Source organism: Rattus rattus, chromosome 5, assembly GCF_011064425.1.
Source record: "Rattus rattus isolate New Zealand chromosome 5, Rrattus_CSIRO_v1, whole genome shotgun sequence".
Classification (NCBI taxonomy): Eukaryota; Metazoa; Chordata; class Mammalia; order Rodentia; family Muridae; genus Rattus; species Rattus rattus.
The window spans coordinates 112484332-112502094 of record NC_046158.1 but is presented as its reverse complement, the minus strand read 5'-3'; the positions used below and the strand labels follow the sequence as shown (position 1 = coordinate 112502094).

At 44.7% G+C, this 17763-nt stretch overlaps 1 protein-coding gene across 1 annotated transcript; it reads right to left on the bottom strand.

Moving 5' to 3' along the window:
- Positions 1-1484: 1484 nt before the first annotated feature.
- Positions 1485-14833, bottom strand: Chgb (chromogranin B). The gene is made up of 5 exons (XM_032904271.1): positions 14527-14833; positions 10145-10191; positions 9636-9729; positions 2495-4245; positions 1485-1811 (listed from the first exon to the last, which is right to left on the bottom strand). Exons 1-5 carry the CDS (start codon positions 14594-14596, stop codon positions 1734-1736), a joined length of 2040 nt encoding a protein of 679 aa, XP_032760162.1. The 5' UTR covers positions 14597-14833; the 3' UTR covers positions 1485-1733.
- Positions 14834-17763: the final 2930 nt, after the last annotated feature.

Below are 17763 nucleotides of genomic sequence, written 5' to 3'. Positions count from 1 at the left end.
TGTCTGATTGTCTTGAACAAGAAGCTGCCAGGTGGTAATAGCAGCGGGTGACATTACCTACACCATTGATTTCCAGGTGGCACAGTACTGTTTCACACAAACGTGTCAGAAATAGCCTTGTGAGAAGGATACCTTTATTTTATGGAACCCGAAAACTAGAACTCGCCATAAGCTGCACAGCTGCTCAGACAGCAGAGGCAGATCTCTGTCTGCAGAAAGGTAGAGGTCAAGTATGCGCCGAGGGAGGTACCAGGGATGCTGTCCCAGATGTTCATCTTCCCAGTCCAGGGAGCTCTTCATCATCAGGGCTTTCCTTTCAGCCTGTCCCTTGACAGTCTGCCCCCAGAGTTCTCCAGCGTGTAAGAATCTAATTAGTCCTATTTCTCTTGAGATGGCTTTGGCTGGCCTTGATCTCTGAGGCTATTCTCTGGCCTCGGCCTCACAAGTAGCTGCCCATAGCTCGTAAGGAGATTTGGCTGCATTTCTGTTATGTACTGTCCCCCTCAATGCCCTTTAGTCCTTTTCTGCCCTGGATATGGAACCCAGAGCTTTGTATGTGCTAGACGAGCCCTCTATAGTGAGTCGTTTACTTTTTAACATTCTTTGCAGAATTTTAAAAGTAATGTTCTGGGCTGATGAAATAAGCTCCATGGTAAGACACTGGCTCACGAAGCCAGTCGACCTGATTTTTAACCCCAGAAAACCAACTCATGAAGATTGTCCTCTGAACCCCTCAACACACAATGAATAAATAAAATGTAAGTGATGCATTTTTTTTTTAAAATGGCTTCTTCAAGCCTATATGGTCTCTATTAGCCATGTTTTATTCTCAGTTGTAGGATGATGTCACAGGTGAGGCAGGCACAAGATAGAAGGAGACCTGTCACTGGATGAGAAGGAAGGATGGGCGGGAGAGAAGTCTGAAGGAAGAGGAGGAGACTGGGACAGAAAGGTAGAGACAGGAGGGAGAGAGGGAGAAGCCATGGCAGGACAATATGGCAGGTGACGTTAAGATTCTGCTCTGTGTATTTACAGGTTGTTATTAATGTTCCTAAGGGATGGATGGTACCGGGCTTTGTATGTTTAAGTGGGCAATTATATCTTATCAATTGGGTCAAAGATTATTGTGTTGTGTGTCCTTTTATGCGACGGTTTGAGTGTAGGAAAGTGTGCGGCGGCAGGAGACACTGGGCCGTGTGGAGTTGGGATGTGATTCTGCCAAGATATCTAGCAGACATCTTGGGGCACCGTGGTGCGGACCTAGTGGGGTAAAAGACAACAATACTTCTTTTATTTTTATATTTTTACAACAACACTCAATCTCTTTCTGTATATCCTGCAGTATTTTACTTCAGAAACCTTGCCTTTTTTCTATTAAAGACCAACACATTCTAAGTCTATCTTTGAGAATATACTTAGGAGAATGGATTTCAAAACTGTACTCTTCCTAACTAACTCAAAGAAAGCTAAGAACCAAGAAGGGCTTTGTTTCAGGTAAATCTTTTATTGTTTGTGTTTCAAAGACAGTAACACGGTCATTGTCACAGACATGTGGAACATCTATTTTGCAGGAAGAATATGCTACAAGTCACGCTAGTCGCATAGCATTAGCATTCTGGCAAAGATTAGTGATATTTCCAACTGCATCAAACATTTAATAAATAGTAAATTCTGCTTTCTGCCTTTGGGTGAATCAATGGTGTCTTTCAGCGAATGGCTCGTCTCTCCAGCTGTCAGCCCCGCTGACTGAACTTTTCTGCTATCTTCTGCAGTTCCAGATCCATGGCCGCCAAGTTCTCCAGTTCCTTTTTCTGGGAAACAGAAAAGTGGAGCACTGATGTCAAATCATACTACTCCAGCTCAGGGAGCTCAAAGGAGAAAGGGGAAGCTTAGGTACAGTAGAGGCTGCCCGAGTCAGCCAACGTCAGGGGTCTTCAAAGTGGACTCTCATAACGAGTGGATTGGGTAACCCAAGCATTTGCCTAGGAATAGGAGTCCCTAGGTCCCATATAAAACTGGGACTGAGAAACTGGGGGTCAGAAATCCGTGGGACTCTGATGTACTCTCAAGCTTGAGTGGCACCACCTGACATGATCAAATTAGGTCAAGGCGCTGTTTGGGAGGTGAGCATGCGCACTGGAACCACCTGGCAGCGAAGGTGCAAGGAGGTATACTACACACCCAGGCAGCACCGGTGCTCAAGCACTGAGGTATACTACACACCCAGGCAGCACCGGCCTTCATCTGACAGAAACTCTGGAGATAGATCCCAGATACAGTAGTTTTCCAAGTTCTCTAAATACTATAAAAGAAAGAGGAGGGCAGCACCCTGGCTGGATGGTGACTGGAAATCAACCCTGTTCTGTGACTGGGGCACTCACATTCTCACAGTGAAATTTCCCATCCATCTCTCCCCATTATCAGACATGTTGACGCTAATAACATCAACCTTGATCAACATAGTGTAATTCTAAGCAAAAGCCTCAAACCATACCTCTTCCTCGGTCAGAACTCTCTGGTCAGCCCTGTCCTTTTCATCTTCTGCCTCCTGGTGAGGCCCCATCTGCTCCTCTGAATCGTAGAAGTCGGGAAATTCGGCTGCCTTCTTCCTGTAGTGAAGGAGCTGGTCCAGCTCAGCCACTCCGTCGTCATATTGCCTTTTCAAGTTCAAGTGAGGGGCCCTGGCAAAGCTTCTCTTCTCATATCCCCAATTCACATCCTCCGAGGAGGGCCTTTTCTCCCACCAGTCATAGTTGTACTCTGGGAAGAAATTCTTCTCAGTCATTGTCACCCCATTTCCGTCTTCGCTGTCATCATCAAGGAAACTGTCATCTGGGTTGCCTTTTTTCTCAAAGTCGCTATTCTTCCACTGGAGAGGGTCAAAGTACGGGTTGAACAGCGCCCCTAACCTCTTCCTCTTTTCAGTGGTGGGGTAGGGCGCGTATTGTCTGTCTGGAAAGCTCACTTCCTCCCTGCTTTCTTCCGGTTCTAGCTGCTCTTCCTGCTGCCACCATCTTCCTTGGTCCCCTTCCTCGTCATAGTTGAGGTAGTTTTTCTCCTGTTCCTGCCATTTGCTTTGTGGATACCTTTTTGCCGTATCTACTGGGCTTTCATGAACAGGGTCATGCCCTTCATCCAGGAGCCTTTTTTCTTGTCTGCTGTCAAGAGCAGGATAGGCTCCTGGCTCCCGCCCCCTGCCTCTGTGTTGTCGTCCCTTTGCCCCCTCGTAGCTCCTCTCTTCCTCAGTTTCTTCACTGTGTCTGTTTGCTGTGCTTTCCAGTTCAGAGTTGGGGTGGTTTCTCTTGTACTCCTTTTCCTGGCTCTCTTCAGTCCGAGGGCTTGGGGCTCTGACCTCTTCACTTCCTCTGCCCCGGTACTGCAGTCCCTGGGGAGCCTGGAAGGCCGGATAGCTTCTCAATTCTTCCCCATAGTCAGGTTCTTCCTCTGAAGCGCGGTAGTGAGCTAGGTGGTGGCCCCTTTTTTCCCCTAAACTGGCTGTGGCCACATTTGCATCCTTGGACTCCCCAGCAGCATGTTTCCTTTCCTCAGACAGAGGATGACGCCCTTCGTAAGAGGGCTTGTTGGACTGGCTTCTCCAGTGGTGGTGCCTGGGCCTGCGTTTGGTTACTTCTGAGGTTGCGCCTTCCTCGCCTTCCTCGGATTCTTCCTCGCTCTGGTCCTGGTCGGGAAGCTCCTGTGGTTTCTCCTGCCTCCTCGCCTCCTCTCCACTCTCCTGGCTGCTCTGCTCCCTGCTGTGTGTCTTCTCCGGATCCGCGAAGTGGGCCTCTGCTCTGGCCGCTGACTCCTCTTTTTTCTTAGCTGGAGCCTCGCTTCTTTTGTTGGAGAAGGTGTTGTGTTTCTCCCCAGATTCTTCAGTGTGTTTCTTCTCCTCACCAGCATCTCCCCTATGCTCTCCCTTTGGATAAATCTTGCCTTCTTCCTCCTCCTCCTCTTTTCCGCCCCTCTCCTCCGAATGGCGTATCTTTGCTTCTTTGAAAACTTGTTGGTTGGAGGGCTGGAGGCTCTCCTGGTCATCTACTCCCTCTCGGCTGTGTCCTCCTCCTCCTGTCCACTCCTCATTGTCTACCTTCGTCTGACCTGGAGAGTCTTCTACTGGAGCCCCTGTTTCCTCCCTACTGGAGGCCCAGCGGCCTACTGAGGCATCAGATGGGTCTCTTAGCAACCGTACTTCAAACTTCGAGTTCTCATTTTCACCTTTCTCTTCACCTTTGACCTCTTTTCCACCTATAATGAAAATATGGGAGTAAGTACAACTGCAAAAATGCTTGAGGGTCAAGTAGCAGCCTCAGTGGTCGCCACAGATCCCGAGGATCCTGGGAAAGAGGTACGCAGTAGAGGATGTGTGCAGTTCTTTGAAAAGTTGATGCTATGGAAACTCTTGTGCTGTGTTTGAATCTAATGAACTCTCTACATGTTTAAACGTTTTAATAATACCTACCCGGCATCTCTATTTGTAACTGTCAATGGTAAAACTGAAACCCATATACAACTTTAGGAAAGACTGGTATTTAGAACCGGAAGAACTCTTACAATTCATCCGGTTCCGCCTACTTGTTTTGCAGGTATAAAAGACGTGGAGACTCAGAGTGATATAATTCAGGACTATTCTTTCCACATTTGAGTAAGGTGGAAAGGTTAGCATTGCACAAATGGATAGTTCTAACTGTAATTTAACTTTAAAAAAATAAGTAGCCAAAATAGGGAATATTAAGATTTAAAGGAGGATTCAAAATTTATTATCTATCAGACTTTGTTAGCCAGTCAATTGTGTGGACCCTATCCATCAGGAAATGACAGCTATGGGCTATGCATTTCATCCTACAGTGGACTGTGAACTTCACAGTGGTCCCACATCATTGTATCAGGTAGTGATGGCAGAGCCCCTACTGTAAGTACACTTAATGAGGATTGTACAGTGAGATAGCCCACTGATGCCCTTCTCAGTATCTCTAAATAATGCATGGCTACACCTTCTGATAAGAATGGAAAAGGTCTCTCTCTCTCTTTGCCAGGCTTGCCCAATCCACATGCTCCTCGTTGCTGAGAGTAAGTTTAAGTACGCTGGGCTGCCTCTGTTTCCTGAGTCAGCAGATGATGACATCAGTGGCACTTGCTGCTCTCTTCTGTCCTTTCCCAATGTCAATAAGTGCTACATCCTCCCCAAGACACCCTATGAAAAGGATGTGGAGATCACACTGTCTTTGTTGTTAGTTGGAAGGGCTTAGGTTCAGATAGAGACCAGAAGCCAAGGCCACAGAGCCCTACGGGCCAACATCAACACCACCCACTGTGAGAGCCACCAGTTCTTTGTGGCTATGGAGCATTTGAGATGTGGCTTGAGCAAACTGAGACCTGATAGACACACCAGCTACCAAAGACTTCATACAAAAAAGAGAGAGAGAATTATTAAAATAACATTTGTGATAGATTGGGTAATATTAAATATATCGAGTGATAAAATACATTAGATAAAATGAGATATACTACTGATGTTAATTTCATTTGCATTTTTTCACTTTTTAAATATGTCCACTGGAAAATTTGAAATTATATTTGTAGTTCATACTATTTTCCTCTCGAACAGCACGGATGGCTCTATCTGTTTTTAGACGGAAGTTTATTATACGTTAATAGGTGGGAGCTTAAGAGAAAGCAAGCACAGCAGGAACAGAGCTTCTGAGTCATTTTGAACTGATGTCTACAAAGGACAAGATTTCTCTAGTTTATAAAATATTCAGGAAACCACAGCTTGACTTGATAATAATGTTCCCATGTCTACAAGGCTGCCGGAATGTCTTTGGACTTCCATATACGGCCATTTGAGTACCCGCTCGTCTGTCACAGTCCCTGCAGCATGGAAGAGACCATGATGATACCAGGAGGATTCTGAGTTCTATGGCAGCTTGGGCTGCAAGGTGAATGTAAGACTGAGTGACAAACCAAGACCTCGCCCCCCACAAAAAAAAAAAAACAAAACCAAAAAAAACCCCATGGTATTACATGAGGTGCTGGGGCAGGGCTATTTAGTCGAGGACAAGTAAGCAAGAAGGCCTTGGATGGTACCCTTGACTCTCTGTGCCCCTTTGCAAACTCCTGTGGGGAAATACTAATAGATGCTGTGATGGTTTGGGGAGGGAAGGCCTTGGAAGGTTCTGGGCCCTGAGTGGATCCCTCATAATGAGAGCAAGGTCCTAATAAGAGGACACATGAGAGCCACAGCCTCCCTTCACATAGGAGGGCACAGCGAGAAGATGGCCAGACAGCCAAGACGCGGGACCTTACCTTACCTTGACTGTGTACAGTAGCCACCACAGCTCTGAGAAGTTAATGTATATTGTTTAAGCCTGTGCGACTATGGTGTCGTCTGTAGCGCTCGCAGCGGATTCAGCCAGGCAGATGCTGATGTCATCCTCAGAGTTTGCAGAAGGACAGCAGAGGCCACATGCCCCTCTGATTTAAGGTGTGAGGTGTCTTAAGTGTGAAGAACAGAAGTGTTTTTATATTTTCCGTGTTAAATGTGTCCTGCCTACAGCAGCTTGTGTCTGGAGCTGAGCGCTTCCTCCTAAATTTAGCTCTAAGCCCAGCAGGTGAGACTGGGGAGGGCTGACTGGCCTTTGAAGTCAATCTGTAACCCCAACGTGTGACACTCATTCTTGCTGCCGGGTTAAATGGGGAGCATATCTCATCCATCCTGTTGGGCAGAGTTAACCAGATCAACCTTGGCCAACCCTGGCCAGGAAAATCTTGTTCCTGGTAAGAAACTGGACTTCTCTAAGCACCTTTAAACACCTCCCCCAAAAAGAAACACTCAAACCAAAACCAAACCAAACAAACAAAAACCAAAACCTACAGTTCATCCCCTTCCCCCAAATCCCTATTTGCTTACTGGGTATAGGAGAGTGGGAGATGAGGCTTGGGGTAGAACACAGGCCTCCATTCAGCCAGGCCTGCAAGTCTGCCTACCAGGTTAGGAGAAAGAAGACTAGGGCCAGGAAAGGGAAAACTACAACAGTACAGGAATGGTGTGGCCCAGAACTGACCTACTGACCTATGCTTCAGAAGTAATATCTAATTATCAGATGTCACTTTGAACCATCAAAATTTTAAGCAGGATGTGGCAGTGCATACCTTTAATCCCAGTACTTGGGAGACACAGGCAGGTGGATCTCTGTGAGTTCAAAGCCAACCTCCTGTTTACATAGTGAATTCTAGGCTGGCCAGACCTACATAGTAAGATATAGTGAGATCATGTCTCAAAAATAAATATATAAGTAAATAAATGGAAAGAAAAAGATAGATAGATAGATAGATAGATAGATAGATAGATAGATAGATAGATAGATGGATAATTGACTTGATATTTAACTGGGTGGTAAAATCTTTATATAGCTTTAGAGACATGCTTAAAAGCTGGACTTGTTCCTTACCACCACCAAACAAAAACAAATAAAAATTCAAAGTCTTAACTTCCCTTGGAATTTTGCAAGGTCTGAATACCAAAATCTGGTGAGAGAGTGTGTAGTTCTTCCCCCAGAGGATGAGAGTCAAGGAGCACAAGCTCGTAAGAAAGCCTCCCCCACTGTACCCCAAGGCTGCTATGCTGCTGCTGCCGCTGTTGGCGCCACTGCCACTGAGACTAGGTCCATATTACTGCACTGCTGACCCTGAGAATGGGCCCACACTATGCTGCTTCCCTTAGTCTTGCTTGCTCCTTCATAGCTTCAAGTCTAGCCCGAATGGGGCTTGAAACTGCAACCCTGAAGGAACACTTCTGTCTGTCTTCCAGGCCACTTCTGTCTCTATGTAGTGTCCTTGTTAGAGATCTGAGCCCATTACTTTGATCTCTGGAGCAGGATCAACAGCCAGATCCCAGGGAACCATTGGCAAGCTGGAATTACCTGAGGGCTGAGCACCTGATTTTGGAGAGGAGCGGAGTAAGGAATTCGGTAACTTTCCTCTGAGGAATCATGGTTACCTTATATGACTAGTGACCTTATACGACAGCGTAGGATGATGTCATCACACAGGTGCGGGCAGGTACAAGATAGAACGAGACCTGTCATTGGACAAGAAGGAAGGATGGGCAGGAGAAGAGTTTTAGAGAGAGAAGACTGGAGGAAGCAGGAGGAAACCATGGAGAGAACATGGAGGTTGACTTTAAGATTCCTCTCTAGACACTTACAGGTTGTTATGAATGTTCTTAAGGGATGGATGTGTACAGGGCTGTGTATGTTTAGGTGGGCAATTATATCTTATCAATTGGATCAGAGGTTAATGTGTTGTGTGTTTTTGTTTTTTTGTTTTTTTTTTTTTGTTTTTTTTGGTTCTTTTTTTCAGAGCTGGGGACCGAACCCAGGGCCTTGCGCTTCCTAGGCAAGCGCTGTACCACTGAGCTAAATCCCCAACCCCGTGTTGTGTGTTACATTCATTTGGCATTTAAGCAAGGGTTTGGGCACTAGAGACACTGGGTAGAATTGGTTGCTGCCAGGCTCAGAGAGAAGCCTTTGGCAATGTGGTATGGGATAGAGCAAAGCGGGTGAGAGGCTTTGCTGACTGAGATGAAGATGTCTACCAGACATCTTGGGGCACTGCAGTGCCAGACCTAGTGAGGGTAACAGACAGTATTTTTTATAATTTTACAGCAGCATGACAGGCTCTTCCCTTTTGTCTCCATCTGGTAAATGAAGACAGGGAAAAGGTGACAGCAAAATGGGTTGGCCAAAAGTAGTATCGTTTGCTTCCTGGGATGAATTAGAAGCCCCTACCTATTCACGCCAAAGATAAATTGAGAGAGACGGAAGCATCCTATCTGGAATAGGATAAGGAAGCATCCATTCACTGTCTAATTGGGCTCATCATGTCCTAGACCACCCCCATACCTGCCACAATTCTGAGGTAGATTGAGTTAACCCAGGTCACTCTCCAACTGTCCATGGTTTATGCATGAACCCCATGTGTCACAACCACAAGAGAGTTTGCCTTGTAATGGGAGATCTGAAAGGTGAAAAGAAAGCCCCCCCTGTACCAAGCTTACCTAAGAACTGCAGTGGTAGTGCTCACAAGAGAGGATTTGTTTGAATTGGCTTACTTTCCTAAATGACAAGGACCATAAAATTTTAAAAACTGATAACAGCAGATACTGCTTACGCCACTGTTTAAACTTTGCTTCCCACAGCTCTTCACGCAGAGAAAATACTCTGCTCACCTCAGAGCAGTTATTCAACCTTGCTCTCCTCTCGCCTCCCAACACGTCCTCAGTCTCCTCCTTATCTACCCTCAAGCAAGCACCCCTACACCTCTCCCCATCCAAATGAAGACTGGTTTAGTTTTTAAAATATATATATGAAATCAAGGAATGGATGGCCCAAAGACCAACAGTCGATCTCAATTCCCTTTTCTGAAAAAATAAGCCTAGAGAAAAAAGGGATTTTTCCCACCAACAGACAGCTATGAAGGGACCGGAAATCATATCACTGTCTCCCTAGGTACCAGACCAGTCAATCAACACTGTCTGTCAAATTATATCACAAGGATGCATTTGCAGGTGAGGTGGAGGCGGAAGGAAAAGGATTCACTGTAGGCACGAAGATCTTTCTGAAGTATGGGGCACTTACTCTTCCTCAGGACTTGCCGGCACTCAGGGGTGATGGTTGGAGCACTGGACTTGGATAGGGCGTTTGAGAGGACTTCAATAATGCAGCGAGTCACCTATGAGAAAACGTAAAAGCAGTTGGTGTCACTGAAACACAGCTTGACCAGGGCCTCCTGTCACTAGAGGCTTGAACATGTGACTAGAACTGATGCAAGATGCTCAGGGCAGGGACACAGACTTACAAGACCATGAGGAAGCCTCCCAGGGCACTAAACGACAGAATGAAAGAAGGCATTGGGTGGTGATAACCGAAAGAAGGGAAATAAAGACCTAGTTCTAAGCAGGTTAGAAGGAAATTGCCTCTGTCCTCAGGAAGACTAAATCTCCCTAGGATGGATGTGTATGTTTACTACAGGAGGGTCATCATTTGTCCCAGTCTCTAAGGGACATGAGGGAGGGAGCTGTCAAAAGGAGTGAGACGGTCTAGGGTGTACATGCAAGTCAAGACTCAAGACCAACATTTCAACTTACCATTTCTTCATTGTGATCCCTGTTATCCACTGGAGCTGAGCTGACAGCTTTGAAGAAGAAAACGGAAAATGTCTTAAGTTGGGTTTTGTTGTTTTTGTTTTTGTTTTAGGAGGTTGAAAGAACCATATTTACCAAATCACCCTGCTTTTCTTGAGAGGGATGCAGACTGAATACTTAGCAGAACCCGTGGTTGGGATGACATCAATGATCATCATTTACTAGTTGCTTTTACACATGTGTGCACATGCATATACATGTGTGTATACATAAAATACACTGCTATTTCCCCAAGAAGTGCCTTGAACATATTTGGAAACAAATGCTGTCTTATAGCCGATAGAAATCGAATCCAGACCACAAATGAGGAACCTTCTTAGGTTTTGGCAATTTACCAAGTATTGTGCTGGCTGCACAGTTGTCCTGTAGTTGTGAAAAGTGTGCTAAGCTGTGCACTCACTCTGCACAGTTTTCTACATTCTGTGCAATAGTAATTTTTTAAATTGAAGTAGATCGGGTGCCATCTGCAACCCTTTCCCTCTGTCTACACCGAGTGGCTACAGATCTGAGGCTCTCTCTACTACTCCTGTTCCCAAGAAGATCTCCTCCCTTACACAAAGACACAGTTATTAAGGGTCAGGCATGTTGGTGCACACCTTTAATCACAGCAGAGGCAGGAGTGTGAGTGAGTGAATTCAAGGCCAGCTTGGTTTCCCTGATTTCCAGGACTGCATAGAGAGACCCTATCTCAAAAACAAACAAAAGACCACCACCACCAACAAACAACAAACAAAAAATCCCCAAAACACAAAAATAACAACAACAGCAACAAAACCCTCAACAATTACAACCACCCAAACCATGGATATTAGATCATTACTCACACAAGACCTTTGCTTAAATGATCTGCATTCAAGGTTATAGTTTTCTGCATTGTATACAATTGTATAAACACCACTAGAAGTGTCAACTTCTCCAGCACATTGTTAAAGTTAGGATATCCAAACTGGCCTTTAAAAACCAGTGTAGGACAGTATGTTTCAAAGGAAAAATTAATGCTCAAGATTTTATGAGATTCAGCCCCCCTTAAGTCAGCGTTTGTCGTGTCTTTGCTGTTCAGGAACCAGCCTGGGTGATGAGCATTGGCCTGTGCCGTGTCTTCCTTCTCCCAATGAGTGCTGCTTTTGCTATTTCACCTTTCACTTTCCCTTTGTTTAATCCTTTCTGCTAGAGAAGCTCAAAGCCTCTACAAACATTCCCATCTCCACAAACAATCATTAGGCTGGAAAAAACTTAAGGAGAAGCGATTTCCTTGGTCCCCAGAACAGAAGACCTAGCTGGGGCAAAAGCAAAATTCTCGGGCATCAGGCACTAAAGCTACTTAAATGCAGTTTATTTATAACCAGCGCCCTGACCTTTCTTCCACACCAAGCCTGTTCAAACACCTACTCACCACACCTAATCCATTGCCGAGCAACCTAGAGGAAAAATACACGAGACTTGGACTATGTCTTAGGGGTCAAGTACTTCCCTAGTATATGTAAGTCTTAAGTTTTACTACTTGAACCAAATAAAGGGGGAGGCAGAGGGAACGTTTCTCATTTGCTTACTTTACTAAACATCTACCTCAGTTGTTTCCAGGGTCTCACTGTTATCCAGCTTTATTATAAGGTCACTTACAAATGTTTGAAAAGTGTTTAATAAACTGTGAAGAGAGACTCTGGTTCTTCCTCAAATGCAGGTCAGACAAAACCCGACTGGCCAACTTTTGCATTCAGGGTTCTTGTGCCTGGCTTTGGAGGTTCTGTTGTTTTTTTCCTTTTCTTTGGTGCTGCAGACTGAGCCCAGGCAAGCGATCCCTCCCTGAACTAAGTAAGCTGCAGCCTAGGGCTAGTCGTTCATGTTCCACTGACTGCTCTTTTGAGAACATGCTCACTTTGGTGCTTCTCTTTTCTCACCTCAAATCTGTGAAATTCTCTGGAAAGAAAAACTATGGAAGAATTACTCCCCTAATAACTGAGAAATCACCCTTTCCAGGTTCAACTTTCCAGACCTTCTGTAGCAATGCAGATCCACATATATAGTTCTGTCTGTTGTCCCCCCACCCCAATATCAAGTGGATAGTTTAACTACCTACATTGCCAAACTATTAACCCTTGTCAGAGTTGATGGGCAAGAGATGTCTCATTGTCCTAGACAATTAGCAATTTACAACTTACTAGTATAGAACATCCCTGTTTTCCCAAGGGAGACCCCTCAGACTCTTCTTAATAGAAAGGAACTAGGGTTTGCTTGTGGGGGTGCATTGTGTACCTTGGTGAGACTGACAAGTGGCATGCATTTCTTCCAATAGAATCTGTGAGAGCAAAGAAATAACTAAAGATATATTGGGTACCCTAAACTGGTTTAACTTATTTCTGTAGCAAATAACAAATATATGTAATGTTTATGGAAAAGTAAAATAATGAAATGATAAAAAAAATTATCAAATAACAAATCTGAGAATGACTTCTGAAGCATCAACACCCATAAGCTTGTTTGACTCGTGTGGAAATTACAACTGCAAGATAGGTTAAGCATGTTCTCCAGCTAATAAACCATGGGCACCCCCAAATTCCACCAAACTTGTAAGTCAAACAGGATCTGCATAGTAAAAAGAATGCATCTTTCTTGTAATGTGATACAGATATTCTGCTCTTGGCTTATTCATATTAATTTTTAAGGTGCACAGTACTTACCACAAACGGTTATGGATGTCCTTTCAAAAAGCTCTAAGTGGTAGAAAATGAACTAGATGATTTCTTGGGGTCTCAACCGTGATTTTGCTAAATAACAAACTGCTGGAAGTCTCTCATTGCCAGATATGGGGAGGAGGAAATGGGGAGATGATTGCTAGAATACATGGCATGTTTCCGGGTGATGAGCATGTCCTAAAATTTGGTAGTGGATATGGTTGTAACCTGTGGGTAGCTGATACAACTGAGAGTGACATTTTGAAGCAGTGGGCTGCATCGTGTGTGAGTAATAGCCTAAAACATAAGAATATCATATCTCCATTTTTGTTACTATTAAATATGATCTTTTATTAGAATATTCCTCCATAAGAGGTATGAAATGTTTAACCACCACCAAAATGTTTAATTAACCAGTTAAACAATAGACAAAAATGTTACTGTTTTGTAATCTAGAACGCAGTGCATAGTATCATCATTGTGTCCTGTTCAGCAATACCTTTCTGAAATACTTGAAAAATTCTAAGTTGCTCAGTTTGTTTTCTTTTATCAAATTAAGAATATGTATTGGTTGTTCATAAATGATATTTTAAAATTGAGGACATTGCGAATGCAGTAAATTACCATTGCCTTTTGTTTTGTCAAATATTGGATGAGAGATTCCGGTCAATCAAAGGCATATATATATATTATTCACAGAGAGAGAGAGAAAGAGAGAGAGAGAGAGAGAGAGATGATATCTCAATTCTACTTAGAAACCTTAGTCTCAGAACAAAACACTCTTCTGAGGCCATTCAAAGAGACAAAGAGCTGCTTGCTTAATTTACTGTTGTACTTACTTTTCAGTATCCCAACACAAACACACTCTTTAAGCCATCGGAGATCATTTCATTGAGTGAATTTAGAGTAGTTTATTTGATTTTTTTTTTTTTTTTGGAGCTGGGGACCGAACCTAATACTCAGCACCACAGCCTTCCACACACAACCGTCAAATATTAACTCCTTCTGTTTTCATCCTTTGAAATTGACTGAAACATTTATTTTACTACTCCAGAGATACTTTCATGGGAATTACACAGTCTTGTTATTTTTAATTCTAGAGCTAGCACAGCTTCCATTCATAAATCAAAAAAACAAAACAAAATAAAACAAAACAAAAAACCGACTGGCTTAAACGTGAATTGCCTATCTTAAGAAACATAAATACAAAGTGTAACCCTGGAAACAGACACACGAAGACCTGCACACACATATATGACATGCTGAGGAGGAAAATGCCTTTCCATGCACATGGATCTAGTTCTAACTCAGAGCCTTTATAATAATAAAAGAAACTCTGCAGGGGCTAACTGCATGCATTCCCACCCTGCTGTGGTCAAGGGGCTGTCAAAAGTCACAGGGAAAATCAAACTGCAAAGCCCCTCTCTAGCCCTGTAGAGAACCTGACACCTCTGCAGAGAACACAGAATGCGGTTTCGCTTCCGAGGGCCGCACAAGCCCTGCGGGAAAGCAGGAAAAAGCTGGACAGCTCTTGCATCTCCAACTCAAAGCCAGGCGAGGCAAGGGAATCAGGGAAAAAGTGAGGCAAGATAGAGGGTGAAACCCGGTGCTTGCAGCACCGGGAGCTGTCCGAGGTGCTGAAAGCCCACTCACCAGCCAGAGCTGCTGCGCCCAGGAGGCCGAGGAGCATGGCCCGCTGCATGGTGCCGCTCGCCAGCTGCATGTAGGAGGAGCTCGGCGGGTGCGGGCTCCGCAGAGCAGCTGTGGCGCGGTGGGCGCAGGCTTGGCTCTTATGAAGGGCAGGCGGGGTGCAGAGCCCGGGGGCGAGCGGCGGGCGGGGGCGCCCCTCGCTCAGCCCTGACGTCACGGAGCAGCCCCGAGGCGGCGCCAGCGGGCGGAACCTCAGCCAGTGCGCGTGGCCTTGCGCAGGGTCCCAGCAGGCACAGGCAGGGATGTGGGGACGCCAGGTGCTGTGGATCTCAGGCAAGGGGGGGCAAGGGTCCAGTTCATGCTGCCGCGCCTGCGCTCCAGCAACTCCGCCACATCTCCGAGCCTGCAGATGCCAGTTTGAGGCTGCGGGATACTTGTGCGTAAATGATAGGGTCAGCTTAATTTTTCTTCTGCCAAGCTGAGGAAGATCCTTGCTTGGAATAAATACACAGGCGGTTCTTAGACCTTTACAAGAGAGTAATGGCTCTAAACCTAAGTGTGCAGCCAGGAATGTGTAACCTGATCTTGGTTCAGATGTATGGCTCTGTCTTCTGTTTATGGAACCTCCTACTCTACATACTTATTCAGATGGGCTTAAAAAATCAGACAGGCCAAAAAGGATGCACTGCAAAATTATCTTTCTTTTAACCTCAATTTCCAAGTTCAGTTTTCTCCATAACCACTTTCTGTGGCTTAGGCCCAATTTAGTTTGGAGCATATACAACTGGTGCTATTCCTCTTCCTCTCCCCATCCCTCCTCCTCCTTCTCCTTCCATCTGCATCTCCTCATCCCTCCCCCTCCCTCCCCCCTCCCCCCTCCCTCCCTCCCTCTCCCCTCTTTCTTTCTTGTTTACCAGTTCTTCTGATAGACATTTATTTAGGCCGTCACTCTCTGACCTTTAGTTCCTCCTTTACAGCAAGGGCATAGCGTTGGGCTTAAAAACCTGTTCATCTTTGTTTGCTTTTAAATAGAAATAGAAACACATTTTAAATTATGTGTGCAACGGAGATCATAAGATCTTCCAGATTATTATTATTATTATTTTTTTGGTTCTTTTTTTCGGAGCTGGGGACCGAACCCAGGGCCTTGCGCTTCCTAGGTAAGCGCTCTACCACTGAGCTAAATCCCCAGCCCCCCAGATTATTTTTGACATGGATCCTGTTAGCCTAATAAGGAATTGGGGAAAAGCATCAGGCCAGCGTTCTGCCCAGAAGAGACACAATCTGCTCTGATAATGGATTTTGAGGACCAGTGAAACGTGACGTGAGATCTTTTTGGTCAGGTGATGAAGTTTCCAGTTCTTTTTCCTGAAAAGAGTGAGGCTCAAATTCTCTCTGCACATGCTGGGTACATAGATGTATGTGTCTTCCTGGGACATTACTTACCCAAACTGCAGTCTCAGAATATACGTTTTTACATTTTTATTTGTTTTTTCTGCATTGCTGGAGAGAACACAGAGCCACGGGCATGCCAGGAAAGCACTTTACCGCCCTCTAGATCATCAACCCCAGTCTCAAAAATGATGGTTCTGAGACAACTGATAAGATTTGAAAAGGCATATAGATTACACCCCTCTCCGGGAACAGCACACAGAGACATGCATGCAGGCAAAACACCCCATCCACATAAAAGTAAGTAATTCTTCTCAAATTTCTAAAAGAAGAAAGTAGAATATGAAAATGAAAAAAGTCCATTGGCAGAGAAGGACTGGAAACTCTTGCCCGCCTGGGCTACATATAGCAAGCAGAGAATATGTGAGAAAAGACACGGTTTACACTAGAGAGGTCGGTGCTTTGTAAACGACCTGCGAAGAGTCTTGTGGTCCAGTACTTTTTGGCCAGTTGCTTTCCTTAGTCCACTACCCTATTCCCATTTTCAGGAGTGACTCTTTTACAGACCTACTTAATTATGTATTAATTGAGATAGGGTCTCACTGTGTAGACCAGGCTGGCCTGGAGAAATCCACCTGCCTCTGCCTCCCAAGTCCTAGTTCTGCTTTTAGCCGTGCGTCACCCTTCATTGGGTCACCCCATGTTTGTTCCCCCAACCCCCACCACTATAATCTGTGCCTATAACTGTGTTGGCAGGTCTTTGCTGATTTTGGGGAGAGTTCCTGGGAGGTCAAAACTGTCACTCTTTTTAGAAATGCATTTTGAGGTTTCTAGTCTCAAGATTTGTGGCAAAGTATAAGGAAAAGAGAAAAAGGGAATCACTTTCATATCTTAAAAAATTTTAAATTATATATCTATATCATCTATATCTATATTAACAGGATTTCACTGTGTAGCCCTAGGTGTCCCAGAACACTCTCTCTCTCTCTCTCTCTCTCTCTCTCTCTCTCTCTCTCTCTCTCTCTCTCTCTGTAGACCAGGCTAACTTCAAATTCACAGAGATCCTTCTGCCTTTGCCTCCTGAGTGCTGGGATCAAATCAAAGGTGTGGGCCATCACTGCCACCTGGCTTGACTTTTTTTTTAATCTAAAGACAGGGTTTTGTGGTGTAGCCCTGACTAGCTTGAGACTATGTAAACCAGGGTAACCTAAAACCCACAGAGATCCTCCTGCCTCTGCCTCCTGAGTACTGGTGTTAAAGATGTGCACCACTCTGCCTGGCTAAGTAAAGAAAAAAAATATATGTATAAACATTTGGGCAGTTATGATGAACTGTATACTAAAATAGCACACAATTTTTGTATTTTTCTGAAATCTGAAGTTCTTTCAAAGCAAACAAAAATGAATGTTTGAGGTCTAAAAGAAAACAGTGAACACTGGAAGTAGGAGACCGCTTGGTGTGATGGCTCACCATAAGTTGAGGCCAGCCTGGACTGCATAGTGAATTCCAGGCTAGCCTAGGCTAAAAAGAAAACAGCATGAGGGAAGGGGAGGGTACAGTCTATGAGCGGTTCTCCCTCTAGTGTCAACATTACACAGGGTTAATACTACTCTTTAAAAATCCCAAGTATTGGTAATTATTTAAAGCTACTCACTCCTTGAAGTATTTGCACACTGGTTTCCCAATATTTTTCTTCTCTCCTTTTCCCTAGAAAACCATGGGATTAAACAATGTTAAAATCATCTTTTGGCTTCTCAGGTTGGCCTTGGGCTAAGTTGGTTGCTCATTAAGACAACCTTGGTGACCTCAGTGAAAGCTGTTTTCTTTCTTGCCAGTTAGTTGAGGGCA

Bases quoted from the DNA above. Each gene is read 5' to 3' on its own strand.
- Chgb (XM_032904271.1), bottom strand. From the start codon at position 14,596: ATGCAGCTGGCGAGCGGCACCATGCAGCGGGCCATGCTCCTCGGCCTC. The intron at 9,730-10,144 runs GTAAGTTGAAAT...GTTTTCTCATAG, and splicing joins GGGATCACAATGAAGAAATG to GTGACTCGCTGCATTATTGA. The intron at 1,812-2,494 runs GTATGGTTTGAG...TCTGTTTCCCAG, and splicing joins GAGTTCTGACCGAGGAAGAG to AAAAAGGAACTGGAGAACTT.